The sequence below is a fragment of the Leptonychotes weddellii genome, chromosome 15 (genome assembly GCF_054177405.1).
Source record: "Leptonychotes weddellii isolate Sample4059 chromosome 15, ASM5417740v2, whole genome shotgun sequence".
Taxonomy (NCBI): Eukaryota; Metazoa; Chordata; class Mammalia; order Carnivora; family Phocidae; genus Leptonychotes; species Leptonychotes weddellii.
In genome coordinates, this window is record NC_138383.1 from 992,867 (window position 1) to 1,019,130 (window position 26,264).

A 26,264-nucleotide genomic window follows, 5' to 3' on the forward strand; every position below is an offset into this window, starting at 1 on the left:
GACCTCAGGGCCGCACCGGTCCCGTGGGTCAGGAAAGCGGGACACGGGCCCCCGGGACCCCCGCCTCACGGCCCGGAGCGTGGCCCGCCGAGGAGCGCGCGCCCAGGGCCAGTCCCGCGAGACCCCGCTAGGGCAGGGCTCGGCGCGCGGTGCCCGGGCGACGGCTCCGGGCGCGCAGGCGCAGTGCGGGCGCGCCCGGCCGCCGCCGCCGCAGCGGCCGCCGCCGCCGCCGCCGCCGCCGCTGCCGCTCCTTCCCCTTTAAGCCCCGGCCGGCCGCGTCGCCGCTTCATGAATGGAACCCACGTGACCAAACATCATGTGACGTCTGTGGAGCGGCGGCGGCGGCGGCGGCGGCGGCGGATCCCGAGCCTGGTCCGGCCCGGCCTTCCCAGCGCGCTCGGCCCGGCCCGCGCAGGCGGCGAGCCCCCACCCCGGGCCCGGAGCCCCCGCGCGGCCTCGGAGCGCCCGCCCGCCCGTCCCGGCCTCGGCCCGCCCGGGCCCGCAGTGTGGTGGGTGAGTGCGGCGGCGGGCCGGGCGGGCGGCTGGCGGGGGGGCTCTGGGCCCGGGGTGGGGGCGGGCGGGGCCGCGGCTCCTCCTGGCGGGCCGGGGGCGGCGCGGGCCGCGCGTCCTGGCTTCGGGTTTCCCCTGCGCCCTCCTGGCGGCCCGTGCCTCGGTTTCCCCGCGGGTCAGGAGCAGCTCCTGGCCCTTGCGCCGGGGATGCTGGGGATGGGTCGCGGGGGACGGAGGAGGGCGGGGCGGGGCGTACGCGGGGCTCGCTCGGCGGAGCCCCGGGCATCCTGGTGGGAGGGGCGGCCGTGGTGGCGGGAGGAAAGGGTGGGGTCGAGCGGGGCGCCTGGGGCTCCGCGGAAGAGCCTCGGGGCCCCGGCTCTAGCTGCTGATTCATCAGGTGTCTGTGTCCGCCTCCCCGGGCGCAGGGGTCCTCGTTGGGCCTGGGGGGGGAGGGGGCGGCACGTGGCGGGGCCCGGAAGACCCTGCTCGCGCCGGCTTCGCTCCGACAGACGCGTGCCAGAGCCCAGAGGGAGACTTGCTGAGTCATCAGCATGAGGTCACTCGATGCTCATTCTGATGCCTGGGGCGGGGGGATTTGAGCTTGGGGCCTGGGGTCTGAAAGGACGGAAGATAAGAGTAGGAGGGAAACTGGGGAAGGGGCCAGGCCCAGGGACTGGGGCACCGGTTCAAGTTTGGGCTGGTATGTGAGTTGAAGGCAGGGTGAGTGAGGAGAATGTGGAGGGGCCTTGGTGCAGGTTATCTTTCCGGGCAGAATGTGAAGCCCCTGGCCTGCCCATCCCCTCCCAGGCATGCTCTTCTTAGGCAGCCGGTCCCTGACCAGCGTCTGGGACAGTTCCCCAAACTGGGAAATAGTTCTCGGAGTGAGAGGAGGGGAGGAGCTTAGGGGGGCCGTGCTTGCCAGGCTGGGAAGCAGGTTTTCCCTGTGACTGGTCTGGTTGGCTAGGCTGGGCAGCCCCTGGGCGGGGAAGAGAGGGATACACCCTGGCCAGAGAGGGAGTCAGTGGGAGAAAAAGGGGTGCCTGTACTCAAGTCCTGGAGGACAGTGGACAGGGCAGGGGAAGCAGGTGCAGCTCTACCAGGAAACTGCCAATGAGCCGAAGCAGCAGGACTTTGACATCTGGGGAGTGAGGTGTCCGGTGAGCAGGCCCTGCCCCTTTCGCCGCCCGGCCTTGGGGTATGGGGCAAAGCTGCAGGTGGCCGTGGCTTTGACGGTGCCTGGCCTTCGGGGCACGGCTGGTGGGCTGGTGTGGAAGGCATGGAGCGGAATGATGCAGTTCCCGATCACCCTAGAGTTGTCCCACTTGAGGTTGGGGCTCTGTGCCGTGTGGGTGTTAGTAAGGATTGTGGCCCTGTGGGTGTCGGGCCTCTCGGGGGTGACAGCCTAAGGGTGGTGTGGCCTGAGCTACCTTTCCTGAATGTGTGGGTGGTGTCTGGACTTCAGGGGTAGGGTGCTTTGTCTCGACCAGAGCTGACCATTCTTGCCTAGGGGTTCATGGCTAGGTCAGGCTGGCCTTGTGGTTCGCCTTCGGGGGTACCCCTTCCCCCCAGCACACACACGCTCTCATAGATACTTAGCCTTGGGCTTATAGATGCCAGATGTTTAACACTTCAGCTGATCTTTTGGCTGGAATTTTATACTTTAGCAAAGTGCAGATTCCTGAAGGGGGTACTTTTTTAAGTCTTCTCATTTATTCTTAGGTGGAAATTAAGTTTTCGACTTTTTTTTGGAATGGCTTTCAGTGGCTGAGGGATTTTGCAGGAGGTGGTTCTGAAGGGCAGAGTGGGAGGAAGGTCAGGCTAGGTTGGGGCCACACTGTTTGGGAGATTTGGCCGCTAGAGTTTGCAGGCCAGGAGAAGGAGCAGGGGCTGACTGTCTTGCCTCTTGCCCAGTGTTCACATCCTAGAGTCTGGGCCCAGGTACAGGGATGGAGCTGTCTGAACCTGTTTTCCCTTCCCAGCTGGCTGTCAGCCTGAGGGGGTGGCCCAGGGTACCTTGGTGATTTCAGGCCCATGGGACTGTCCGTGCCTTCTCTACCAGTGTGGCTCAGCCTCTGGGGAAGGTGAGCAGGTAAGGATGACTGGGCCCCAGCTCTGGACCAGTCTTTGGGCCTTCGAGAAGAGGAAGCTTTTCCTTAATCCAGCCTCCTGGATACCCTCTTCTGGCTTCTAGAGGTGCCCTGAGCTCTCTCTCACAGTCCGTCCCCAGAGGCTATCACTGTCACATCTGTGTGTGTTCCCAGGTGCGCAGAGGCTGGCTCAGGAGGCTGAAGCCCTGGCTCTGCTGAGCCCTGCCCCTCCCCCCGCACGCACACGTACGCTACACCTGTGATTAGGAGGCGAGAGGCTGCACTTGTGCTGAGTTCAGGCCTTCTGCAGAGGGTGAAATCTGTCGAGGAGGCACTTTTCAGCTCCCAGCCGCCACGCTCGGCACTTTTGTGTGTGATCTCTTCAGGAAGTCACCGTTGTGCTCAGCATTCAGGGGTGGAGGAGGGAGGATGGCTGGTGGGCAAAGCTGGTGCCAGGACTTTTCCTTTGGGCTGACAATGGAAGGACCCAGGGGAGTGTCCCTGCACCCCGACTCAGACTCGAGGCTGGGGGAGGCCCTCCAGCTTGGCCGTGAAATCCTGGCCCCCAGGGTGCATTTGGGGCCCTGAGGATCTTCTGACCTCCAGCGACTATCTTCTCCATCCTCTGCTCCGGAACAGCCGTGGGACTCCAGCCTCAGGGCCTGCCTGAGCGCCTTGGGTGACCTGGCTGGCTGTGGTGAGGCACCTCCCGGGGTGAGGCGAGGTGACGTGACGTGGCGGCTCTACCCTGGAGCCACCTTGCACCTCCACCTCCCTAACCCGTGCTTTATCTCCCCAGTGAGGGTCAGAAGGCCCCCCAGCCCAGAATTGCCTGCAGTGCTTATGACCTCCTGCAGCAGGGAGGCGTGGTCCAACTTTCCCTCCAGCCATTTACCTTTCTGCGCCTAACCTGGGAAGTAGGGGGCTGAAAGGGAGTGTCCTTGCCTAAGGGTTTGATGGGGGCTGGCTGAGTCAGAATTGCAGGATTAGGTGCGTAGAAACGTCCTTGGCAGGGCTTGAGGAAGCAGACAGTGAGGGCCCAGTGTGGGAAGGGCAACTGAATGGGTGTGAGGGGGCCCTTTGGTCCACCCCTCCCCAAGTCCTTTTGTTGTTGTTCCCTGTGCTATGGGCAGTGACCCCTGGCTGGGGGGGAGGGGGCAGGAGGGGGCTGAGCAGGCCCCCTGGGTGGCCAACCCGGCACTCTTAGGAAATAGCGTGGATGGGGTGGGGCAGGGGCACAAAATGCCGCAATCCAAAGCCACAGGAAGGTTGCTCCATCAGCCGTGGAGGTGGGCTGAGCCCAGCCTCTGCTGGGATGCCTGCCACCTGGCGGGGGGGCTCCCACCAATGCTGAAAACAGTTGAGCTCTTCCAAGTGAAAAGTCTGTGGGAGAATCAGGGCTCTCCTTCATCCTCCTCTTGGCCTGAGTCCCCACTGGCCCCTAAGCCTTCGTGGGGACAGGGCCAGCTAAGGGGAGGTGGCTGTAGGAGGTAGGGCCCTGGAGTACGCAGGTGCAGGGTCACTGGCCCCAGCCCTCACCTGCTGTTGGCCAGGCTGGCCTTTCTGGCCCTAGCAGTGCTCTGCTTAGGCTGTGGGTCCCCTGGGGCTGTGTTGGCTGGCAGCCTTGGGGAGTGCCAGGCCAGGCTGGTGAGGGAGCGGGAGCGGGAGCGATGTGCTGAGTCAGCGTGACTCGCCAGGAACAGCCATGCTCTGGGGCGCACACTGGGGTTATTTTTAAAGCTCCCGGCTTCCTTCTAGGCTGGCCCTTCCTGCATCCCTCTCATCCCTTCCCAAGGCCCTTTTCTGGTCTCTGCCTTTCTAACAGCCCTTCTGTTCCCCTTCCCCCATCAGACCCACTGGGTACCCTAGGGACAAGGCGGACAGGGAGCAGCCTACCCGACGAAGGGTGGCAGGTGGTCCTCGGGGCCAGGTATTGGGAATGGTGAGGTGAGAGGTGAGGCTGGGGGCTGGGCCCCTTCCCCAGGCTCTGTGTGGCCTGGAGAGGGAGAGGGGAGTAGTCTCCAGGGTCCTGACCTCCGCTCCCTGTCTCGCAGAGTGCCTGCTTGCTGTGCCCCCGGGTTATGACGACCCCCAATAAAGGAAACAAGGCCTTGAAGGTGAGCGGCCGGAGTGGGCGGTGCCTTGAGGGGGGCGGGGGGCGGGCCACAAGGTGGGCGGTCCCCCCGGAGCCTTGACCTCATGCACTGTCCTGCCCGCAGGTGAAGCGGGAGCCGGGCGAGAATGGCACCAGCCTGACTGATGAGGAGCTGGTGACCATGTCGGTGCGGGAGCTGAACCAGCACCTGCGGGGCTTGTCCAAGGAGGAGATCATCCAGCTGAAGCAGCGGCGGCGCACGCTCAAGAACCGCGGCTACGCCGCCAGCTGCCGCGTCAAGCGGGTGACGCAGAAGGAGGAGCTGGAGAAGCAGAAGGCGGAGCTGCAGCAGGAGGTGGAGAAGCTCGCCTCGGAGAACGCGAGCATGAAGCTGGAGCTCGACGCGCTGCGCTCCAAGTACGAGGCCCTGCAGAACTTCGCCAGGACCGTGGCCCGCAGCCCCGTGGCGCCGGCCCGGGGCCCCCTCGCTGCCGGCTTGGGGCCCCTCGTCCCTGGCAAGGTGGCCGCCACCAGCGTCATCACGATAGTAAAGTCCAAGACGGACGCCCGGTCGTAGGGACGCGCGCTTGCCCGGGCGGGTCTGCAAGGGGCCATTAGGCGCATGGCGAGTTTGGCAGCCCTATCCCCTTCTTTCTCCTCTCCTCTTCTTCCTCTCCTGCCTCCTCCCTTCCCTGCAAAGCACAACCTGCACCCCAGGGGCGCCGGGCTGAGCCCCTTTGATCTCGTCGTTGTCATCGTGTGTTTTGTACGTTGGGATTGGTCAGTTCGGCGGTGACGTGCGGTTGCCCCAGTCCCCTTTGTACCAAGGCCATGCAGGCTTGGCGTCCAGAGTTGGCCCTGTGGGAACAGAGAAAGATCGAATGAGCGCATGGGGCTCGTGTTTTGGAGCAGGGAGGGCTCCAGGGCAGGAGGGGCTGCTGTCCACTCCGGGTGGCCCCCAGGCCCTGACGGCTGCTGGCTGGCAGGGGCTGTGATTCAGTGCAGCCAGCAGGCATAGATGGGCTCTGCTCCAACGAGTAGGGTGTCCTCGAGGGCCCTGGGTGGGTGGGCCACCAGCCTGGGCGCTACAGGCACTGGGAGGGATGGGGGCGTTCCGTGGCTTTGGGCCAGGGGCCACGGCGCTCGAGCCTGACGCATTGCACTGAACAAGACTAAATCACTGGTTGTGAGCATACGTGAAGGGTGTGTCCAGTGTCCTGCGATGGGTCCCGTGTCACTGTTTACATGACCTATTTGTGTGGTTACATAGCCCTTTATTTAAAAGAGAGGAGTTCCTTTTACGAAGTTATTAAATTATATGTTTAAAAGCTAAAGAAAAAAGAGCTGCAGAGTATTTATAAAACTGTCTTTTTAAAAAAAAAAAAAACAAGAACATTTGACCGTATATATGGACGAGGAAGGAAAGTATAATAGAAACTTTGCTAGTTTAACAAAAGAAAAAAAGCAAACAAAAAAAAAATCCCTTTCTTGTAAACTTATGGACAAGTCTTTGTGGCTGTTGGAGTTTAGTTTTTATATACACAGAGTTATCAGACGTTATTTATAAAACTTAGTTTAAAAAAAGACAAAAAAAAAAAAAAAAGCCAAGCCGTGAGCGACCACAAGGCGCGTCCTGGCGTCCTCTTTGCTATCTCTTTTGCAATTGTACCGAAAGTGACTTACTCCTTCGCCCTTCCTGCTTCCGTCTCTTGCCGGTGCCGTGGTGTCGTCCGTGCCTGGTGAGGTCTTGTGCAGCGTCACGTGCTGGTGCTTCTGGTGACCTTTGACCTGTGGGTGTCACTTCTTGTGTCTGTTAATCCCGTGTTTGTTTTTTGGATTTGGTTGTGTTTTTGCTTCTGCTGGCTTGCTGGGCCTGGACTGGGGTGCTGGGCAGCGCCTGCTCCAGCAGCGCTTGGGGGTCTGCCCGCCAGCCCAGCCCCTTCTGCCTCGGTGCCTGACCCAGGACCCCAGAGGATCAGATCCGGGGCTCTGCCGCTCTCACCTCTGCACAGCCTTGGCTTCGCATGTCTGTGTAAGGCTTGGGCTGATTCAGGGGCAGGGCAGGTGAAACGAGGGGCCATCCCAGAGCACCCCCCCCCCCACTGCTTCCACACCCACGGCCTCTGGCCATGGCTGGCAGATTTGCAGGGACCACAGAGTCACTGGGTGCCCCCAGGTGTCTTCCTTTTGGCCTCTAGTCAACACGTGTGGGCTCTGGTCGCTGACCCCAGCTTTGTTCCTATAGGCTTCACGTGGGCCTCATCAGGGGAACCCCAAGGCCCACGTGGGAGTTTCCAGGTCTGCTGCCCACTTACCCTAGCAGTGCTTCCATGCCGTGAAGGAATGCTTCCCAGGCAAAGCCAGGTGGTTTTGGGGCTCGTCTGGGGTGGCCCCTTCTCCCTTCCTGAGGGCCGGGGTGGGGGGTCTCCACCAGTGCCAAACAAGGGCTGTGGTCTCCAGGCCCAGGTCCTGTCCCTCACCTCGCCCTGAACTTGCGCCAGCTCTTGGCTTTGGGCCTCCTTTCGCCTCCCTTTGGGATCTGTGTCTTCCAGGGATGCGCTGCTCAGCTCGTGGAGGTGCTTCTCTCCGGGGCTGAGCCCACCTTCCCAGGGCCCCTTGGCAGAGGCAGCTAGTCTTCCAGACTTGGCTCCAGAAGCTCCTCCTAGGCATGAGACAGGAGCTGCCTGCAGTGCCGGCCCTCAAGAGGCTACTGCCCTGTCTCTGGCCACATGGGCCTCAGCCTCCAGACCTTCTCCTGGAGGTCGCTGGTTGGCTTCTCTGGGGGCCTTGAACCCTGTAAAGCACAGACGTGTGGGCTGGTGAAAAGAAACTCAGTGTGGCCTGGCAGGGTGTAACTTCTTGGGCAGCGGGGTTTTCATCCCCAGGGTGCCCATGGGACAGGAGCGGGGACATGCTCCTGTCATGTGGATGGGCTTCTCTTGGCCCTAGATGCCCTGTCGTTCCTGGTTGTGCCGGGTCAGCCTGCAGTGGAGATTTTGACCGTTGACTCTCAATACTTAGTGGCTTCCTGCCCCTCCCTGCCGTGTGGCTTTGTCTACCTAGGGTATAGACGAAAGTTGTTGATGTTGGTCATAGCAGCACTGAGTTGGAATCGCATCGTAAGACTCCCTGAAGAGGGGGAGAAGCCCGTGCCCTCCATATCCATTTACGCTCCCCACTTTGGTGCTGGCTGGGAGGTAGTCGGCCATCTGCCACCTGGAGACCTGGAGAGCAGAGGAAGGAGGCAGGTTTGGAACGTGAGAGGCGAGTTGGAGGGTGGGCCCAGGTAGAAGAGAAATTGCAGGTCTGGTTTAGGTAATAGAAGAAGCTTCTGGACTTAGTGAGGCCATGCTTCCTTTCAAGGTTTTTGGATTTGGAGCAGCTGTTCCTTGGGTCTGGGGGAACATCCCGTTCCCATCAAGCCGACCCCATGGGGCCACTCTGCCCCTTTCCCCCTTCACCTTGGTTTCTTGACAGTAGAGCCTGTGTCCACACGTGACTGGTTTGGTGTCTTTCTGATTCTTGTTAATTCAGTTTTCCTACTGTGAGGGTGTTGTGTTCTTTTTCTCCTCGACTTTTCTGACACAGCAAATCGAGGGCTTTGGCTGAAGCCAAGTCTCCCAAACTTGCCCGCTAAGTAAACCGTGATGTGCACCTTCCCATCTAGCCCTTGCCCCCACTCCTCCTTTATCCCAACACGGACACTCAGATTCAGAGGAGAACCCTGTGGGAACAGGTCAGCTTCTGCCCTGAGTATGTCCCCAGGGAGACCTCCCCGAGGCCCTGGCTGCTGCCATGCTGGGTAGCACTGCTGTTTGTACCGGTGAGAAGACACGGCTGCTCAGCTGTGTGGGTGCTGGTTTCTGCCGGATGCCGGGTCTCCCCGGGAGGCTCTTGGGCTCTTGGTCCATGCTTCTGGTCTGTGTGCGCAACTCTGACCGTCAGCAGCAGCCCCTGTGGTCGGCGCCTGAGCCCACGGCTCTGATCGGCCGCAGCCTGCTTTGGGACAGGTGGTCAAGCCCCCTCCTGCCCCTGTTGCCTCCCTCTCTGAGGTGGCCAGTTGGCTAAAGTTCCCGTCCACAGCTGGGAAGCCCAAGCCACAGCCTGCAGCACCATTTCCGCTCTGGGATCTTGTAAGTTACTTTTTTAGGCTGTGGTTTGGTGAAAGGAACCAACACAGTAACGATTTTTTTCCCCCCAGAAGCCACTGAATAATTCTTTTTGGCGCGTTATTGCCTTCCTGTTGGCTGTCTAGTTTTGGAGCAGGTGGGGAGAAGTGGAAGACACAGAGGCAGGGGTATGGCCTGTCCCGCTTCAGGCCTGTGTGTTTTGAGTGTGTGCTGTACCTTTGGGCCAGTCGCGCACGTTTCCACCCCACGCTGGAGCAGCGCCTTGGTGCGTGGGTGTCTGGCGAGCCCGAGCTGGAGTGTAGGAGAGTGTGCCCCGGATGAACTGCGAGGGGACAGCCCCTCCAGCAACCTTGTGTCCCAGCCCCTCCCTTCTCCCCATCCCCTCAATTTGCTACTCCCTGAAGCCTTTAACCAAACGGGAGTGGGTACAGAAAGCCTTCTCCTGGCATCTTAGGGCAACAGGACAAGGGCTGTCCCGTGTGTCCAGCTCTGGTGCTCTCCTGGCGCTGAGAGGCTGGGTCCAAGCAGAGTTGATCAGACCCTGCCTGTCCTGCCTAGGGCTGAAACCAGGGGGGAGGTGGGGGTTCCCTGGGACCTGCCAGGGCTGGCAGGGGTTGATGAAGATCCAGGTGAGGAGGGGCCTCCCTGGGGCGGGCCTCGGCCTCAGTGCCCACCCTGCCCTGTGCAGTATTTATTGCTAAATTATTGTCCAGGGGGGCGGCACTGGGCCGGACCCCGGGTATTTATTGCTGTACATAGTGTATGTTTGTGATATATAAGGTTTTCTTTATTTTGTATATGATCAATAAACACCTTTTAAAGAGACTGTCAGGTGCTTCCTTTGCGCGCCGCGCGGGCGGGGCCGGAAGGGCGGGGCGGGCCTCGCGCGCATGCGCTGGTGCGCGGCCTGCCGGGAGGCGGAAGCGGAAGCGCGGCTCTCCCGGGAGCGATGGCAGCCGGGGGTCCCAGCCGCTCGGAGCGCAAGGCGGCGGAGCGGGTCCGGAGGCTGCGGGAGGAGCAGCAGCGGGAGCGCCTCCGCCAGGTACGCCGCCGCCCGCCCCGCGCCGCGCCCCCGGCCCGCGCGGCCCTCACCGCCCGCCCCGCGCCCGCAGGTGTCGCGCATCCTGAGGAAGGCGGCGGCCGAGCGCAGCGCCGAGGAGGGCCGGCTCCTGGCCGAGAGCGAGGACCTGGTGACGGAGCTGCAGGGCCGGAGCAGGCGGCGCGAGGGCCTGAAGCGGCGGCAGGAGGAGGCGAGTCCCGCGGCGCGCCCGGGGCTCGGTCGGTGCGGGGCTCGGTCCGCGGACGGTCGGGGCCGGGCCTCTCGCCGTGCGGGGGCGGGGGCGGGGCTTAGGACCGGCCTCGCGTCTCGGCAGGTGTGCGACGACCCGGAGGAGCTGCGGAGGAAAGTGCGGGAGCTGGCCGGCGCCGTCCGGAACGCCAAGTACCTGGTGGTCTACACCGGCGCAGGGATCAGCACGGTAGGGCGGCCGCGCCCCCGGCTCGGCTCCCGGGCAGACCGCGGGCGCAAGGGGCGGGTGTGGGGCGCCCCCTTCTGGGTGACTCACCCCAGGACCGAGCGGAGTCTTCTGAGTGTCAGTACTGATTCACAAAAAACTCACTTTACAAACAGCCCTGATGTTCTTTTTTCAAGTTATTTATTTTTAAAAAGTAATTTCTACAGCCCATGTGGGGCTGGAACTCACGACCCTGAGATCTAGAGTCTCACGCTCTTCCGGCTGACCTGGCCAGGCGCCCCGCTGATCTAATCTTTTCTTCTCTTTTCTTTTTTTTTTTTCTTTTCTCTTCTCTTTTCAAGACTTATTTATTTGAGAGACACAGAGTGCGTGCACGGAGCACACTGTCAAGCAGACTGCCCGCTGAGTGCGGAGCCCCACGCCAGGCGGGGCTCGATCCCACCACCCTGAGATCAGGACCTCAGCTGAAACCGAGAGTCTGAGGCTTAACTGACCAGGCCACCCAGGCGCCCTACCCCCCCCCCCAAAATATTCTTTCTTGGAGAAACTCGAAATGACTCCGCTTGAAACTTCAGTGGGGAGATAAACCTTTTTAAATGTTTGCAGTTTTTGTGATACATATTTAGAAACAAGAAAGGAAGAGGGATAAAACAGGACATGGTACTTCAGTGTTTGTGGGCACCTCCTCATTTGAAGTCAGAACGGTTCATCACTATCCCAAGATTATGTGGGCGGAGCTAAGCCCAGAACTGTCTCCTGATTGCCCATGCATCATGTTTTCTAAACGTTGAAGGAAAATAAGTAGAAAGCAAGGGTTTGGGCACGTTTTATTGAGAGGCCATCTTGGGCCATGGAATATGGTTAGCTTTGAGAGTGTCATTTGTCTGCTTAATGGGTGCATGTTGAGTGTGACTCACGTGTAGGCCAGCAGAGGTGAACCTTGAGGATTTCTGTCCTCAAGAAGCCCGTCGGTGATGAGACTATGGCGTGTCAGCAGATAGCTAAGGTAAAGCTGGCTGTGCTAGGTTGCTAGAGTGGAGATGCAGACACACACACACATCCCCTCAGAGCTGGGAAAGCCATCCAGTTGCTTTTTGTGCAAGGCAGCATTGAGGCCAGGTCTTGAAAGCTGAGTAAGGTTTTACAGGCAAGGGTGAGAGTAAGACCCTCCAAACAGGGATGAGCTCAGAGGCCCAGCAGTGAGACCGGGTAAGGGGCACTGACTACCCTGACTTGCAGACCCCGGAGCCCTGGTAGCGGGGTCTCCTTCTTGCAGTCACATGTGTGTTCCTGTCATCTGTGGGAGTGCTGCTCTGTAGTTTGCTCTGAGCATTACGTTCTCATTTCTGACATTTCTCTTCAGTGTGATTCAGAACCATGCTGTTCAGGGTGGGCATTTTTCTGAGCTTAAGCTACAGGGAGGAGATAGGGCTCCCCAGAAGGCAGGTCACTACAGCCTGGGGAACACAAGACTCCTTGATCCTGGCACACCTTCTGTCTTCTCTCGGGGTGACTTTATTTCACTGGGTTGAGAACTAGAGAAATTCAGTGGTATTTACCTTTGTGAAGGTAGGGCAGGAAACACTATCAGGTTGTAAGAATCGGGATGGATGAGCACTCCTACCTAGGGTTTCACCACGTGCTAAACTTTCCCTGAGCGCTGGCTAGGCCCTGGGGACCCACAGATGAGCCTGACCAGTCCTCTCCCTCGGTTTAGAGGATGGATGTGGCTGCAGAGCCCAGGTTGTACTCTGTGCTGGAGAGGTTCCCAGAGGCGTTAGGACTCCTTGGAACCTGGAGGGATGAGCTAGACCAGGTGGGAGCAGGGGTCTGAGCAGAGGGAAGGAGCCACTCTGTGGGTTCAGGCAGGTTGCACTAGGAGGTGCTGAGCCTCTGGAATGAATAGAGGCTTGTGCACGGACAGGCCTGGAACACATTAAGAAAAACATTTGCTTTTCACTCTTGCGAATTTCGCCAGTTCCTACAGTGATGCATTGTCACTGGGTTTATTTTCTTTCTGAACGTGCAGGCAGCCTCTATTCCAGATTACCGGGGCCCTAATGGAGTGTGGACACTGCTTCAGAAAGGGAGAAGCGTTAGGTAAGCAGCCCAGGGCAGCCTTCCCACTCAGTCGAGCACAGGCAGCATGGGCCTGCCCTCACAGCTCCCCACACCTGTGCTTCCCTTCCACCTGGCAGTGCTGCTGACCTGAGTGAGGCCGAGCCAACCCTCACCCACATGAGCATCGCCCGCCTACACGAGCAGAAGCTGGTAAGAACCTGGTGTGGCTAGCAAGTACACTTGCTGGGTGCCTGGGGCAGAACCCGGAGGACCACCTTTGTGCCTGAGTGGCAACAGCTTCATGTCTCTGTCAGCCATTGGACGTGGGATGAGCGCTTACCAAGTGTTTTAGACTCCTGGCTTGAGTGTCTCTCAGGAATCATGTATAGGGTCTGCCTCAGGCCCAGAGCTGCTGGTGGCTCTTTCCCCCTGTGTTTCTATCACATTGTCCAGACAGATCTCAGAAACCACCTAAATAAAGGGGAAGCTCATGGGAAACCTCTGGGGATCCTCTGCTGAGCACTTTCAGCCAAGTGGGGAAGGATCCATCCTCCGGGTCCTTCGGTGACTTGAAACCTAATGAGCCAAGAGAGCGTCGGTCTGGGCCCTTCCCAGCTGAGAGCAAACACCTGCCCTCCTAGCTCGCCAAGCGCTTCAGAGCTGTTGCGGGCAGCCTGGGGCCCTTCCCACCCAGGGCCCTCCCAAGTTGTGCTGGGGCCTGCTTCTCTCTTTTGCCTTTGAGGCTTCATGCAGGGTTGGAGTCGCCCCCGGCCTGGGCTCTGGGCAGGGTTCAGGATGGTGTCCCTGTTGAACACACCGCGCAGCCCCCTTGCTGCCTTGCCCTTGTCTCCCCTCCAGGTGCGGCATGTGGTGTCTCAGAACTGCGACGGGCTCCACGTGCGGAGTGGTCTGCCTCGCACGGCCATCTCCGAGCTCCATGGGAACATGTACATTGAAGTGAGCGGTCCCACTGGGCTTCGGGGGCCTGTGCGGGCCAGCGGCTCCTGCTCACACTGCCCTCTCCTCCTCAGGTCTGTACAGCCTGCACTCCCAACAGGGAGTACGTGAGGGTGTTCGACGTGACCGAGCGCACCGCCCTGCACCGGCACCAGACGGGCCGGGCCTGCCACAAGTGCGGGGCCCAGCTCCGGGACACCATTGTGCACTTTGGGGAGAGGGGGACGCTGGGGCAGCCTCTGAACTGGGAGGCAGCCACTCAGGCTGCCAGCAAAGCCGACACGATCCTGTGTTTAGGTTCCAGCTTAAAGGTACGTGAACAGCACCACGGATGGACTGGGAGGGGAGTGAGCCTGCCAGCCCCTTGCCAGCTCAGTGTTAGACCCTAGCTTCCTAGAGCTTTGTTCCCTATTGTGTGTGGGGTCTTTTTGTCTGTCCGTCCATTCCTACAGGTTCTGAAGAAGTATCCTCGCCTCTGGTGCATGACCAAGCCCCCCAGCCGGCGGCCCAAGCTCTACATTGTGAACTTGCAGGTGAGTTGCACAGATACCTCCTTAGATCTGGACCTTAGAACAGGAGAACCAGAGAGTTCCTGGGACGTTGGTGTCCTGAACTCATGGGCCACAGAGGTCTGGCTGAGAAAGGGCCATTGGGAGGAAGTGAGGTGTCCTCACTCGCCTTCCCGTGTCCCCAGTGGACCCCAAAGGATGACTGGGCTGCTCTGAAGCTTCACGGGAAGTGTGATGACGTCATGCAGCTCCTCATGGATGAGCTGGGCCTGGAGATTCCCCCCTATAGCAGGTGAGGGGGGCACGGGTGCATCCCCCCCTTTTCCTGCCCCTGTGTGGATGGGCCGTGTCTGTCTTTTCTCGTGAACTGAGCATAGAGAATGCTCTGAATTGTTGCAGATGGTGTCTGAGGTGTGACTGCAGCCTGGTGGCCCCCGCAGGGAGCGGCTGAGGCATCAGCTAGGGCGCCCTGGCTGGTGTGACTCCCTGCGGGGAGAGGGAATGTGCCAGTATGCACCTGGAGAGTCCCCCTTCTACCTCAGACAGCCTGGACGGGAAGGTGCCTTGAAGGGATGTGGTCTCGGCAACTGCAGTCAGACAGAATCTTGGTGCACTTGGTTTGGGGAGCTGGCATACTTTGGGGAAGCTTAAACTGTATCTTAATACAGAATTTGTGATAATTTAGACGTGGTATATGTATTGAGTAAAAAGTTTACACTTTCTTTCTCTGTGAATTTTCAGGGTCTTATAGGGGAAATCAGTAACTTCTTTTAATCAAAGGGTTCAAGAATTAAGGATCCCTTCACCTTCTGGGCCTGGCAATTCTTGTATGTTATGTTTGTGGTGTTATGTAATGTGGGCCTATTGTGTACTGTACTTTTTTTTTTTTTTTTTACATAGCTCATTTTCTTTATCAGTGCTTATCTGTATCTTAAGTTTATAATATGTGGTTCTACATCTCAGTCAGACACATGATCTCTTCATGGTGTAGTCTATAGGCCACACCTCCCTAGTCAGCTGGCCTTCCCCCCCCCCCCCCATCTAGTCTTGCAGTCTGGGAAGAGGGAAAGGGTCTGGTCCACCTGCCCCTGGCCATACAAGTGAAAGGTGGGGTCCAGCGTTACTAGTGATTCACCCCTCTTGGGGCTACTGCTGCCCCATCCTGGGTGTGCACGTCCTGCTCCATCACCAGCAAGGACACTGAGTTCTGCAGAGGCTGAGCTAGTGTGAGTGCTGACCTTTGAGTTATTTGGGGAGCTTACCCCTCTTATAGCTGTTCTGTAGCTCAGGAACAGTGGAGCTGCCACTAAGCAAAGCCTGGCCACAGTTAAGACAAGGGGGAGGGAAGCAGGGTGACCTCCTCAGTCAGCTTTCCCGCCCTGGGGCAGGTTGTGACAGAGGCTCCCAGGCATGCCTGACCTAGCTTTTCCTTTTCGGTAGGTGGCAGGACCCAATCTTCTCCCTGGCGACTCCCCTACGTGCAGGTGAAGAAGGGAGCCACACTCGGAAATCGCTGTGCAGAAGCCGGGAGGAGCCCCCGTCTGGAGACCGGGGTGCACCACTTAGCTCAGCCCCTGTCCTAGGTGGCTGGTTTGGCAAGGGCTGCACTAAACGCACAAAAAGGAAGAAAGTAACGTAACCTGGTGCTGGACAAGAACAACTGGCACTTTGCAGATGACGGAACTATGATTCAGGGGCAAGGCCAGCACAGCCCCGGGGTCCCGCGAGCATCCTCCGGGGAGGACTGCTTCGTCCTTGGTTCTAGCGGGAGCCGCCTTGGCACTGCTGTGGCCTCCTCGGGCGTGGGCCTTCGGAGGACACCTGGCCTGTCCAGCCTCTTCTTAAAGAGGTGGCAGCCATGCCTTTGTGCAAGAACAGAACTCGGGTTATTTCACAACTGGCCAGTCAGGAGGAAGCACACGGCTGCCTTTCCTCCTTCACCGGGCTAGTCTCAGGGGCCTCAAGCCTATTTCTACTGCTTCTTACTAAAACACGGTGACTTTATAGCAACCTTTTTCTGAATTGGGTTTGCGGCAGAGGGGTGGTTTTGGGCCTGGGCGCTCAGCAGGCCTTTTTATTGTCATTAAACATCTCTGCACTGTCTCGCGCGTGTCCTCGAATGACTGCCCTGCGGGGGCGGAGATGGGCGCCGGCGCCCAGCTTAGGCTCCTTGGGGGAAGCGGGCGGAGCCCCACGTGGTCCTGCCCCGCCCCCTCGGCAAGGTGCGCGCAAGCTATTGGCCCAGCGCGCCGGAGGGCGGGGTCTCCTGGGCACGCGGTAGGCTGCCAGGCGGGGCGGGGCGGGGCTCGGCTCTGGCGGCTCACGCCATTGGCGGCGCGAAGCCGGTAAGGGGCGGGGCTCCGGGGGAGGGGCGGTGCTCGCCATTGGCCGCGCGCGGCGGGTGAGGCCCGCGTGACGGCGCGTGCGTCGGGCGGGGCGGGGCGTGCTCGGGGCCGGCGGGCGGCGGCCGCTGAGAGTCGCGGAGCCGGCCGGATCGCGCCGCCGCTGCGGGGCCATGATCCGGAACGGGCACGGGGCGGCAGGCGGTGCAGAGCCGCCGGGTCCGGAGGGCAGGCGCGCCGTGCGAGTGTGGTGCGACGGCTGGTGAGCGCGGCGGCGGCGGCGGGCGGGCCGGGGGCGGGGACGGCCGGGCCCGGAGCCCCGGGGCGGCCGTGTGTCGCGAGCGGCAGGCGGCGGCGGCCCGGGCCTGCGGCTCCCGGTCCCGGAGCCCTCCTGGGGACGCGGGCGCTCCTGCTCCGGGGCCCGCCGCTGAGCCGCCCGCCGGGCCGCCTGAGTCTGGCCGGTGGTGGCGCGAGTCGCGTGTGTCCGGTCCCGACGAGCGCGATCACTTCATACCCGGGGAGCCGTGCTCCCGGAGCATCTTCGCGGCGGTCTCCATGTCCGGCTCCCCAGCCTGCCTGCCGCGAGGTCGGAGGGTTTCTCCCGGGTGTCTGGGCAAGCGTCGGGGCAGGAATTGCCTGTGTCCACGACCCCCAGTGAAGCCCCCGGGCTCCGGGGTCCCTCCCAGGAGGGCCACAGTGCCCATCCATTCTCTCCTCTGGCCGGCCGAGACCCGGAGTTGTTTCAAGTTTGGAGCTGTTAGCAGATAAGAGGGAAACTGACCTCTACTGACAGCTTGTCCACTGTGATGCTTTCTCGCATCTTCACTTGATGGAATCAGAGAAAGAACAGCTGATGGCTTCAGAGGAGAGCGAGGGTGTGTGTGGGGGGGGGGGGCTGCCATACCTTTGCAGCTGTGCCTGAGTCACCTTGGGTAGAGGAGCCTGGCTTCATGTTGGTGGACTCTGACCTTGGCCCTGGTCTGACCAGGTCCCTGCCCCAGCAGGCCAGCCACGGCCACAAGGCCACAGTGGCTAGGACACATCCCAGACCCAGCACCACCCTGCAGCCCGAACTGTGGACCCCCAGTCCAGCCTGTCCAGTGAGCTCAGGGGCCAGCCAGGCTCCTGGATGTGGACTCTCCTCTTCTCTCACCCCAGGGCCAGAACCGTGTGACTCCACAGGCTTGTGTGCTGGGACGTGGTGTGCTGTGGTGGGAGTAAAAGGTGTCAGGGAGCGGAAGAGCTCTGTGCGCCGGGTGGCCTGAGTCACCTGGAGAAGCAGGGACACTGTCACCTACTCAGGAGACGAGAGGCTTTGGAAGGAAACAGAGCTGGTGTGGGGCCAACTTGGGGTCCTCTGCAGCACACACAGAGCAAGTGGGCCTCGAGCTGAGAAGTTACTCCTTACTCAGGCCCAGATTTGAGGATAAGAGCTCTAGAACCAGCTGGTAGGGAGGTGGTTGTTGGCCCCAGAGAGCAAAGCCTTGCTGAGTCTCTGGAGGCCATGGGGGAGGGAGCAGGATTTCCAAAACTAGTAATTGCCTTCACCCACTTGTCAGACTTTGTTTCGTGTTGGTCCCGAAGACTGTCCACTTGCCTCAGGGTAGTACAGAGTCCAGCCCAGTTTAAATGAATGTGAGGTTACAGATTAAAGGGCCGGCCCCCCCCATTGTTTGCATTTGGTGAGAGGAGGGGCTGAGGGCAGAGGACGGGGCTCCATGGCACCTATGGGGAGCCGAGGCTGTTCTGTGTGCTCACCAGCCCTGGGGACCAGCAGGCCTTGTTCCTGGGCACAGCCCAGCCGCTGTCGTGCTTGTTAAATCTGGCCAGGGACCAGTGGTGTGGGGAGCTGAGTGCCCACCTCCCCTCTGAAAGCCCAGGCTCAGCCAGACCCCGGAGCAATTCCCAGTGGCAGCTTCTCAGAGGAGCAAGGCCGCACCCCCACACACACACCCACTCCCAGCTGCTCAGTCCCACCCTCTGCACAGGGACTCACCATTTTGTCCTTTCCACAGCTATGACATGGTGCATTATGGCCACTCTAACCAGCTGCGCCAGGCACGGGCCATGGGCGACTACCTCATCGTGGGTGTGCACACCGATGGTAAGCTGGGGCTGCTGCTTTTGACCTTACAGGGCCCCGCAAGGGGTTGGGCCAGGCCCAAGGCCATCCTTGCGAAGAGCACAGCTCAGCAGCTTCATGCCACCTGCAGCCCCAGGTTGAGCCCACTCAGGGCTTTCCACCTTGCAGCTCAGCAGGTTGGTTGAGCAGTGCGGCCAAGGGATCACATTTCTGGCCCTGCTGCCCACTTCCCCTCCCCGCACAACCTGGTTCCCAGGGCCCTGGAGGACGGAGCGCCTGGTTGTCTAAGGACTTTACCTGGAACTGTGGTTGGGTGAGGGAACCACGCAGTTATCCAGCAAACACATCCTGAGCACTTGTACTGGCCCATAGAGACAGGGTGGTGTCCAGCCCTTGTGACAAGCTGAGGGCCCAGGGAAAGAGACAGCTGCCTGCCGTGAGCTCACATGTGGTTACAGACCCTGCTTGGTGCTGGGAGGGGGCTCCCGAGGCCAGCGAGCCTGTGGTCCAGCCCTGCAGAGGTCACCCGTCTTGTTCTTGCTCTATCTCTGGCTCTAGAGGAGATCTCCAAGCACAAGGGGCCCCCGGTGTTCACTCAGGAGGAGAGGTACAAGATGGTGCAGGCCATCAAGTGGGTAGACGAGGTGGTGCCGGCGGCTCCCTATGTTACCACGCTGGAGACACTGGACAAGTACAGCTGCGACTTCTGTGTCCATGGCAGTGAGTGGGTGGGGCTGGGGCCCAGAGTGCCGGGGCCTCTGGGCGGGCCGGAGGGCAGCTGGGGTGCTGGGGCCTCCTCGCATTTGGGGAGCAGCACCGAGCCTTTCGAGGATCTGAGAAGGCCTCGGGTCCTTTCCCAGAAAGAGTGCGTGCACACCGGGGCCAGCCTGGGATGAGGGTTGAGGGTCCTGTAGGCCCACGTGGTCTGGGTTGAGAATCCTTACGCTCACACGTGTGTTGCTCCTTAGATGACATCACACTGACCGTAGATGGCCGTGACACCTACGAGGAAGTGAAGCAGGCTGGGAGGTACAGGTGAGTCCCGGTGAGGGTCCCACCTTATCAGGAACGGGGCTCGAAGCTCCCCCCAGGCTCTTTCTGCCTGCGAGGAAAATGGCCAGGACCGGAACAGGGTGGCATGCTGCCCAGTGGGGCTTCGAGTGTCATAGACCCGCACCGTCCTGTATGGTCCCGTGTAGTCACAGGGTGGCTGGCCAGCAGTAAGAACGGGGGCTGTGGCCGGGGAGGGGGTTTCTTTTCTTTTTTTTTTTTTTTAATTTTTATTTATTCGTGAGAGAGAGGCAGAGGGAGAAGCAGGCTCCCAAGGAGCAGGGAGCCCGACGCAGGGCTCGATCCCAGGACCCTGGGATCATGACCTGAGCCGAAGGCCGACGCTTAACCATCTGAGCCCCCCAGGCGCCCGCAAGTTTATTTTCGTTACCCTAACTCAGAAAGCCCTGGTGGCCGGCGGCTTCTGCCCCAGCAGCGCGGCCTGGTTCCCCTGGCCTTGCCGGACATGGGTGCGGCAGGGACCTGCCCACCCAGCCCTGCACACTTGGGGCTCAGCAACACTTCTGCTCTGTCGTTTCCTTCAGTGGATGAAAGTGTAGTGGTCTTCCCTGCGCTCCTGGTCCTGGTTTTCTGTCGCGGCCTGAGAGCCGCCCGGAGCTGCCTGGTCCGCACACAGCACGGCAGGGGGCTGGGCCACAGCAGGGCCGCCCTCAGGTGGGGTGAGCTGGAGGTGGGGACTTTGGAGCATGTCCAGGATGTGAGCCCTGACCCCACCTCTGTCCCCAGAGAGTGCCAGCGCACCCAGGGCGTGTCCACCACGGACCTCGTGGGCCGCATGTTGCTGGTGACCAAGGCCCATCACAGCGGTCACGTGAGTCTGGGGGGGGACAGGGGCGGGATCCCCGAGGTCCCAGGGCTGAGGACACTGCTGGGAGGGGGGGAGCACCCGATCTGCCCTGTCCTTGTCTCTCTGTGGGCTCCAGGATGGCAAGTTTTGAGGCCCTGGGGTTGACCATGTCTGGGGGGCGAGGCTCCTCAACGTCGCCCATCCTTCCATTCAGGAGATCTCCTCTGAGTACCGGGAATACGCAGACAGCTTTGGTAAGGTGAGTGTTGCCATACTAGCCAGGCCAGTGTCTGATGCCCCCAGGCTGCCCCTGGGGCTGGCTGGGACGCTCACCGAGCTCCCTGCCTTCCAGGCACTGCCTGGGTACTGGCCCGGAGGAGGAGCAAGGACCGCCTTTGAGCCGGTGGTCTCTAACCAGGCGGCCTGGCCCTCTCTCCCTTTGTAGCCCCCTCCCCTGACACCCGCCAGGGAGACGCTGTCCCAGGTGACCAGAAGGTGGCTCAGGGCGCTGGGTCCCCACAAGGGCAGTGTCCACTGCTGGGCCCGTTGTCCGGCCCAGTGCTGTTGGCTGCACAGTGCCCACTGTGGCCGCAGAGCGGAGCCACGCATCCCACTGGTCACCGGGGTCTTCTCCAGCCTGGCCCTGGTGTGGACGGGGCCCCGCTGGCTAGCGCACGGTGTCCTGCCGGAGGCGTGTGCCTGCTGAGAGCACACACGTGACCGAGGGCGCTGGCAGGCTGCAGCTAGGGGTCTGGCGTTCTGGGCCGTCGCCCCCATTCCTGCTCCCAGCCAGCCAGGCGGATGCAGGCAGCCCCGGCCGCAGGAGAGGGGCTGTGGGGTGGGAGCAGGTCAAGGACGTGCCTGCAAGGCATCGGTCACTGACCAGAGCGCTCTCGGCTTCCAGTGCCCTGGGGGGCGGAACCCCTGGACAGGGGTATCGCAGTTTCTGCAGACGTCTCAGAAGATCATCCAGTTTGCTTCTGGGAAGGAACCTCAGCCAGGGGAGACGGTCATCTACGTGGCCGGCGCCTTCGACCTGTTCCGTATCCTCTGGGACCAAGTGGGAGGGTGGCCCCCGCCCTGGCCCTGTGTGCACCTCTGCGTCGTGGGACGGCCCCCAGACTGGGGCGGAGCTCGAGGGAACCTGCTGGAGCCCCTGGTCCTGCGGGCAGCTGCTCCTTTCCCTGTTACTTGCTTCTTAACCCGGGCACAGACATCGGCCACGTGGACTTCCTGGAGAAGGTGCACGGCCTGGCAGAGAGGCCATACGTCATCGCCGGCTTGCACTTTGACCAGGTCTCGCTCCCCGGCCGGCTGATAGGGTGTGGGGGCCCTTGAGGGGCTCCTGGGGTTGAGGCTGGGTGCAGGTGGCCCACAGGGGTGAGGCTTGGGGTGCTGATAGAGACAGAGGAGGCACACCGGGGCCTCTTCCTGGGGACTGGGGCTTCCCCACACTAGCGGGCACCCGTGAGGGGCTGTGGGGGAGACTCCAGCCCCCACCTGCCCGAGCCTGCCTGCCCACCTGAGTTCATCTGGCTCTAGGAGGTCAACCACTACAAGGGGAAGAACTACCCCATCATGAACCTGCACGAGCGGACCCTGAGCGTGCTGGCCTGCCGGGTATGTGCCGAGGCGGCTGTGCTGGGTGGGGTCTCCTGCCCAAGCTGGTGGGGGCATCCAGGAGCCTCGAGCTTCCGGCCAGCCAGCCCCACCATGCTGCCCCCTCCCCCCCAGTCCCTGCTTCCTTATCATCGAGCGCCCTCTCCCACCACTCTCTGACCTAGCTAGGTCCTAGCTAACCACCTGTGTTCCCTGTTCCCGTAGTATGTGTCAGAAGTGGTGATCGGGGCCCCCTATGCGGTCACAGCAGAGCTCCTGGACCACTTCAAGGTGAGGCCCCTAGTGGGCCAGGTCCCAGGGAGGGCCCTCTGAGTGCAGGGCGCCGGGCTCCCTGACCCCCGTTCCCTCCCCAGGTGGACCTGGTATGTCACGGGAAGACGGAAATCGTGCCTGACAAGGACGGCTCAGATCCTTACCAGGTGGGTCGTGCTGGGCCCTTGCTGGACACGAGGTGGTTGTGTGTGATGTGCCCAGCCTCCTGCCCCCTCCACCCCCCGGGCTCACAGTGCCTGTCTGGGAGCTTGGCTGGGGGGTAACTGCCAAGTGGCCTCCCGGGATGAGGAGGCGGGTTGCTAAGCAGCGGGAGTAACCATACCGGTGTCCTGGTCCTCCTGGGGTGAGGACCCTCCAGGCCCAGGCAGCTGGGCAGTCTCCTCGGGGTCCAGAGGAGGGCCCTCATCGCCTCTCCCTACCCTCTGGCCTCCAGGAGCCTAAGAGAAGGGGCATCTTCTGTCAGATCGACAGCGGGAGTGACCTTACCACGGACCTCATCGTCCAGCGCATCATCAAGAACAGGTGAGGGAGAGGTCTTGGCTGGGCCCGGTGGGGCGCAGACAGCCACTGAGGACCCAGGCCTGGGCACACAGCTCACCACAGCCCGGCCCCCAGGCTAGAGTACGAGGCCCGGAACCAGAAGAAAGAGGCCAAGGAGCTGGCTTTCCTGGAGGCCAGGAGGCGGCAGGAGGTACAGCGTGAGAGGGAGAGCGACTGTGACTTCTGAGCAGAGGGAGGTCACAAGCGTGCCCACGGGCCAGCCCCCTCCCTGCCCTGCTTCCCACGCCTTGAGAGATTGGTTCCCACAGTTTTTAACAAAGCTGCAGTGCTTCCTCTCTACCTGGCCTGCTCTCGGAGGATGCTGCCCCCTCCGCACCAGCACGGGGGAGCAGCCCAGTGGGCGGGATGAGCAGCGGGCACCTTCAGCCAGAGGGGCGCCACCCTGTGTGCTGGTGAAGGCCCAGCTTCTGCTCCCCCCCGCCCCCGCCAAGCCCCTGCAGACCCAGGACACCCCTACCGCCTGGCACTTTCTGCCTTCCCGGCCTCGTTGGAAGCCAGCTTCAGGGGAGCAGTGACCTGAAGGGGGCACCCCCTTTCCTCCTCAGGGCACAGACCATGCCGCCTCCCGTGTGGGCTCCCTGGTGCCCTGGGCCTGGCTCTTGGGCACCGTGCCCCCCACTTCCCGGGCCAGCCTTGCTGCTCTCCCCACAGACTGTTCTCGATTTTGTATCTGACTGGCTGGTGTACAACCAAATAAACCTGGTCGGAGGTATTCTGTGTCCGGCTCTTGGCCCTGCTCCCCAGCACCATCCACACGGTGGGGGCCCGGGGGGGAAGCAGGCCGCCTGGCATTAAGGCATCCCCCAGTTTAGGAACCCCAGACTCCTCAGGCTGCCTCCCAGGGGCAAGAGCCCAGTGGGTGCTTGGCCCCGGAGTCTGTCACAGGCCAGTGGGAGGCTGGTTCCCGTGGTTCTGCGCGGGACCATGCATCCAGGAAGGAGTTGGCTCAGGCTCCCTGACTGGGTCCAAAGAATCTCAGCGTCTCCAAGTCAGGGCCCGCTGGGAGCAGCCCAGCAGCTGCAGGCTGCTGACCCTGGTCACCTCTTCGTTTTGGTTGGGGTGAGGGCAATAGTTTGGTTGGTTTTGTTCAAAGGCGAGGACTGTGATGGTGTCTTTTCGGCCCCTTACCCCAGAAGGGCATCCGTCCTTCAGCTACTGATCCAGGTGAGGCCCGGCACCTGTAGCCTGGCCCCATAGAAGGGGAGAGCTGGCATCCTTTTCCTCTGATCGGTCGGCCTGTCCTTTTCTTCCTTCCGACGTAACCACTCACGAGGCCTAACTTAGAACCCCGTGCGGGAAACGGAAGGGAAGTGACCGTGAAAGCTCATGTCACCCTCCCGGCTGGGCAGCCGGCACCAGCTTTCCTTGCCTCCCTACCCAAGTTGGGGTATAAGTTGTGAGAGGCACGGGGCCCTCCCTAGACCCCCACCCCATCTGGGCCCCCAGCTTCAGGGGCGCGGTGGTGTTGGGCTTCCCCACACTTCAGACTCCTGGACCCCTGAGCAGGGGGGCGAGGAGGGACCAGCCAGTCCTGCATTGACTCGGATGGGGGAGGACCCGGGAGCAACCCCTCTAAGCTGGGGACTGCGGCAGCCAGAGAGCCCTCTGGGACACGGTTGGCGGAGGCCCAGATCCTGGGGGTCCGGGAAGTCAGTGCCCCCGGAGACACGTCCATTCAGGTGCAGTGGGATTGTGGGACCCCCCCCCCCGGATAGCCTCTGAATGGAGGGCCAGTCCCCTGGCCTCCCTGAGGCCCAGCTGGCCAGCCACACCCCATGGGCGGGGGACACCCCAAGACAAGCTCTGGGCCTCATTTCGCCTTCCTGCCCCCTGGAAGCCAGCTCTGAAGGGAACTCAAGGTCAGCCTCAGCGGGCCGGGGGCGGGAATGAACCCAGATTCCGACAAGTAAAGGAGGGAATTAAGCCTGAGTGTGGAGCAGAAGAGGCCGCTGCTGCGGAGTCGTGGTCCCTCACAGCCACGCCTTGGCGCTCACGGCTGTGGGGACCACCTGCTTGGCTGTGGGTCAGGGGAGAGGTGAATGCAGAGCCCCCGGCCTCTCGGTGTCCAGCCTGTGAGCAGCCCCTTCTCACCCTGGAACTGCATGTCCAGCTGCCCCCCCAATCCTGCCCTGGCCTCGTCACTCATTCCTTCAACAGATGGATTCACTGCCCTGAGCCTAGTACTTTGAGGTGTTTTGAGGGGACCTCAAGAAAGGAGTGACCCGAGTAGCTGCCTCTCCAGTAAGGAAGAGTTTGTCCTCAGGAAAGCCCGGAAGCAAGGCAGGCCCAGAGTGGGACTCTCCCGGGCAGGAGGGCCACCTGGTGGGGTGGTCGGAGGAGGCTACGAGGGCAAACCTGGAACTGGCTCCTGGAGGACACTGGGGGACCCCGGAGCTGTGTGGACAAAGGCGGGGAGACAGCGGGGGCTTGGGGTGCGTCTGTGCAGGCTGTTCCGGGAGAGGCTAGTGGCCTGAGAGACCTGCGGGGGGTGGGGAGCGCTGGGAGCGTCTGGCGGCAGAGTTGGGGTCTGGGGACCGGCGGGGCCCTGCCCACCCTGCCCGCGCCCACTCAGAGGCCGGTTGCGCTTCTCGTTTATTCGGGGAGCCTTTCAGAGCGGGGGTGGAGGGAGGCGCTGGGGTGCTCCCGCTGGGCGCTGGGCGGCGAGGGCCAAGCGAGGTCCGGGCGCAGGGTCGGGGCTCAGGCGCTGCGACAGTCGGCCGCGCGCAGCGACAGGAAGACGTCCGCCTGGCACTGGAAGGTGGCGCGGCCGTCGGGGAGCCGCTCGCAGCTCCGCAGCTTCGGGGACACGTCTGTGACACACACGGCCTGGGGGCGGGAGGAGGCTGAAGGGCCGCCCGCGCGCCCCCCAGCGCCCACCCCCCCGCCCCGGCCCCCGCCCCCCGCCCGCCCCGCCGGCCGCACTCACGAGGCTCCGCAGGCGGGTGCGCGGCTCGACGACAGCGCCCGCCCGGCCCGGGGGTCCCGCGCTCGCGGGGGGCTCGGAGCGGCGCGCGTGCGGGGACCTGCGGAAGCCGGACAGCAGCCCCGCCGCGCGGCCCACCGAGTAGGAGCTGGGCCCCGCCGCCGGCTTGTACCACGCGCGGCCGGGCGGCGCCAGCAGCAGGCACAGCGCCAGGGCGGCAGCCACCAGCGTCGCAGGCCGGGCCATGGGGACGCGGGCGGCGGGCGGGCGGCGGGGTTCGGAGACGCGGCGGCGGCCGCCTTATATCTGCGGAGCGGGGCGCGGGGGCGGGCGCAGAGCGGCCGTCGGGCCCCCCCGCTCGCCGCAAGAAGCCGTGCCTCCCGCGCTGGGGGCCCGCGCCTGTGGGGGGATCCGACGCCCCCATCCTCCCCGCCCCTGCCGGCACCTTCCGGGAGGGGGGCCGAGGCCGCGCCCCCTGTCCAGGGTCCTGCCCGGATAGGGTCTCAGTGCGAGCAGGGGGCAAGTTGGGCAGCAACTGAGCCCCCAACTAGCCCGAGGGCGCCCCAGCCCTAACACTTACCGCCCCCCCTCCCAGAGGTCCTCGGTGCTCATGAGGCTGGGGAGAGATGACTGCCCAGGGGACACTTTCTCCTGCCCTAAAGGGGAACTGATCCCAGGGCCAGGGCTTCTTGAGGAGACATCAAAGTCTGGGTGGGCCTGGGGGCCACACTGTGTTTCACACCCACGGGCGAAGCTTCTACTAACAGGGTTACTACAGGT

General features: G+C 62.1%; 4 protein-coding genes across 16 annotated transcripts; 3 read left to right on the forward strand and 1 right to left on the reverse strand.

The window, feature by feature from the left end:
• The first annotated feature begins 326 nt into the window (after positions 1-326).
• Positions 327-9,647, forward strand: MAFG (MAF bZIP transcription factor G). 7 transcript variants are annotated; one of them, XM_081804237.1, is made up of 3 exons: positions 327-513; positions 4,652-4,714; positions 4,817-9,647. In XM_081804237.1, the coding sequence occupies exons 2-3, from the start codon at positions 4,679-4,681 to the stop codon at positions 5,267-5,269; spliced, it is 489 nt and encodes a 162-aa protein (XP_081660363.1). In that variant the 5' UTR covers positions 327-513; positions 4,652-4,678; the 3' UTR covers positions 5,270-9,647. The 7 variants fall into 7 exon arrangements, with proteins under 7 accessions (XP_081660363.1, XP_081660364.1, XP_030894811.1 ...); XM_081804238.1 differs by having other exon boundaries at positions 432-509; XM_031038951.2 differs by lacking the exon at positions 327-513 and adding an exon at positions 920-1,066.
• A 58-nt stretch (positions 9,648-9,705) lies between these two features.
• Positions 9,706-15,927, forward strand: SIRT7 (sirtuin 7). 5 transcript variants are annotated; one of them, XM_081804236.1, is made up of 11 exons: positions 9,706-9,864; positions 9,935-10,072; positions 10,196-10,300; positions 12,327-12,397; positions 12,496-12,568; positions 13,217-13,315; positions 13,390-13,626; positions 13,768-13,848; positions 14,010-14,116; positions 14,566-14,651; positions 15,265-15,454. In XM_081804236.1, the coding sequence occupies exons 1-10, from the start codon at positions 9,772-9,774 to the stop codon at positions 14,573-14,575; spliced, it is 1,014 nt and encodes a 337-aa protein (XP_081660362.1). In that variant the 5' UTR covers positions 9,706-9,771; the 3' UTR covers positions 14,576-14,651; positions 15,265-15,454. The 5 variants fall into 5 exon arrangements, with proteins under 5 accessions (XP_081660362.1, XP_081660358.1, XP_081660361.1 ...); XM_081804232.1 differs by lacking the exon at positions 14,566-14,651 and having other exon boundaries at positions 15,265-15,927; XM_081804235.1 differs by lacking the exons at positions 14,566-14,651; positions 15,265-15,454 and adding an exon at positions 14,224-14,508.
• Positions 15,928-16,265: 338 nt separating this feature from the next.
• PCYT2 (phosphate cytidylyltransferase 2, ethanolamine) lies at positions 16,266-23,273 on the forward strand. 3 transcript variants are annotated; one of them, XM_081804239.1, is made up of 13 exons: positions 16,267-16,428; positions 18,182-18,270; positions 18,808-18,969; positions 19,218-19,284; positions 20,047-20,131; positions 20,322-20,366; positions 21,012-21,150; positions 21,321-21,403; positions 21,650-21,727; positions 21,932-21,997; positions 22,081-22,146; positions 22,434-22,522; positions 22,616-23,273. In XM_081804239.1, exons 1-13 carry the CDS (start codon positions 16,340-16,342, stop codon positions 22,725-22,727), a joined length of 1,170 nt encoding a protein of 389 aa, XP_081660365.1. In that variant the 5' UTR covers positions 16,267-16,339; the 3' UTR covers positions 22,728-23,273. The 3 variants fall into 3 exon arrangements, with proteins under 3 accessions (XP_081660366.1, XP_081660365.1, XP_081660367.1); XM_081804240.1 differs by lacking the exon at positions 18,808-18,969 and having other exon boundaries at positions 16,266-16,428; XM_081804241.1 differs by lacking the exon at positions 16,267-16,428 and having other exon boundaries at positions 18,187-18,270; positions 18,808-18,856.
• A 1,701-nt stretch (positions 23,274-24,974) lies between these two features.
• Positions 24,975-25,730, reverse strand: NPB (neuropeptide B). Its single transcript, XM_081804137.1, has 2 exons — positions 25,488-25,730; positions 24,975-25,387 (listed from the first exon to the last, which is right to left on the reverse strand). The coding sequence occupies exons 1-2, from the start codon at positions 25,728-25,730 to the stop codon at positions 25,259-25,261; spliced, it is 372 nt and encodes a 123-aa protein (XP_081660263.1). The 3' UTR covers positions 24,975-25,258.
• Between the last annotated feature and the right edge of the window lie 534 nt (positions 25,731-26,264).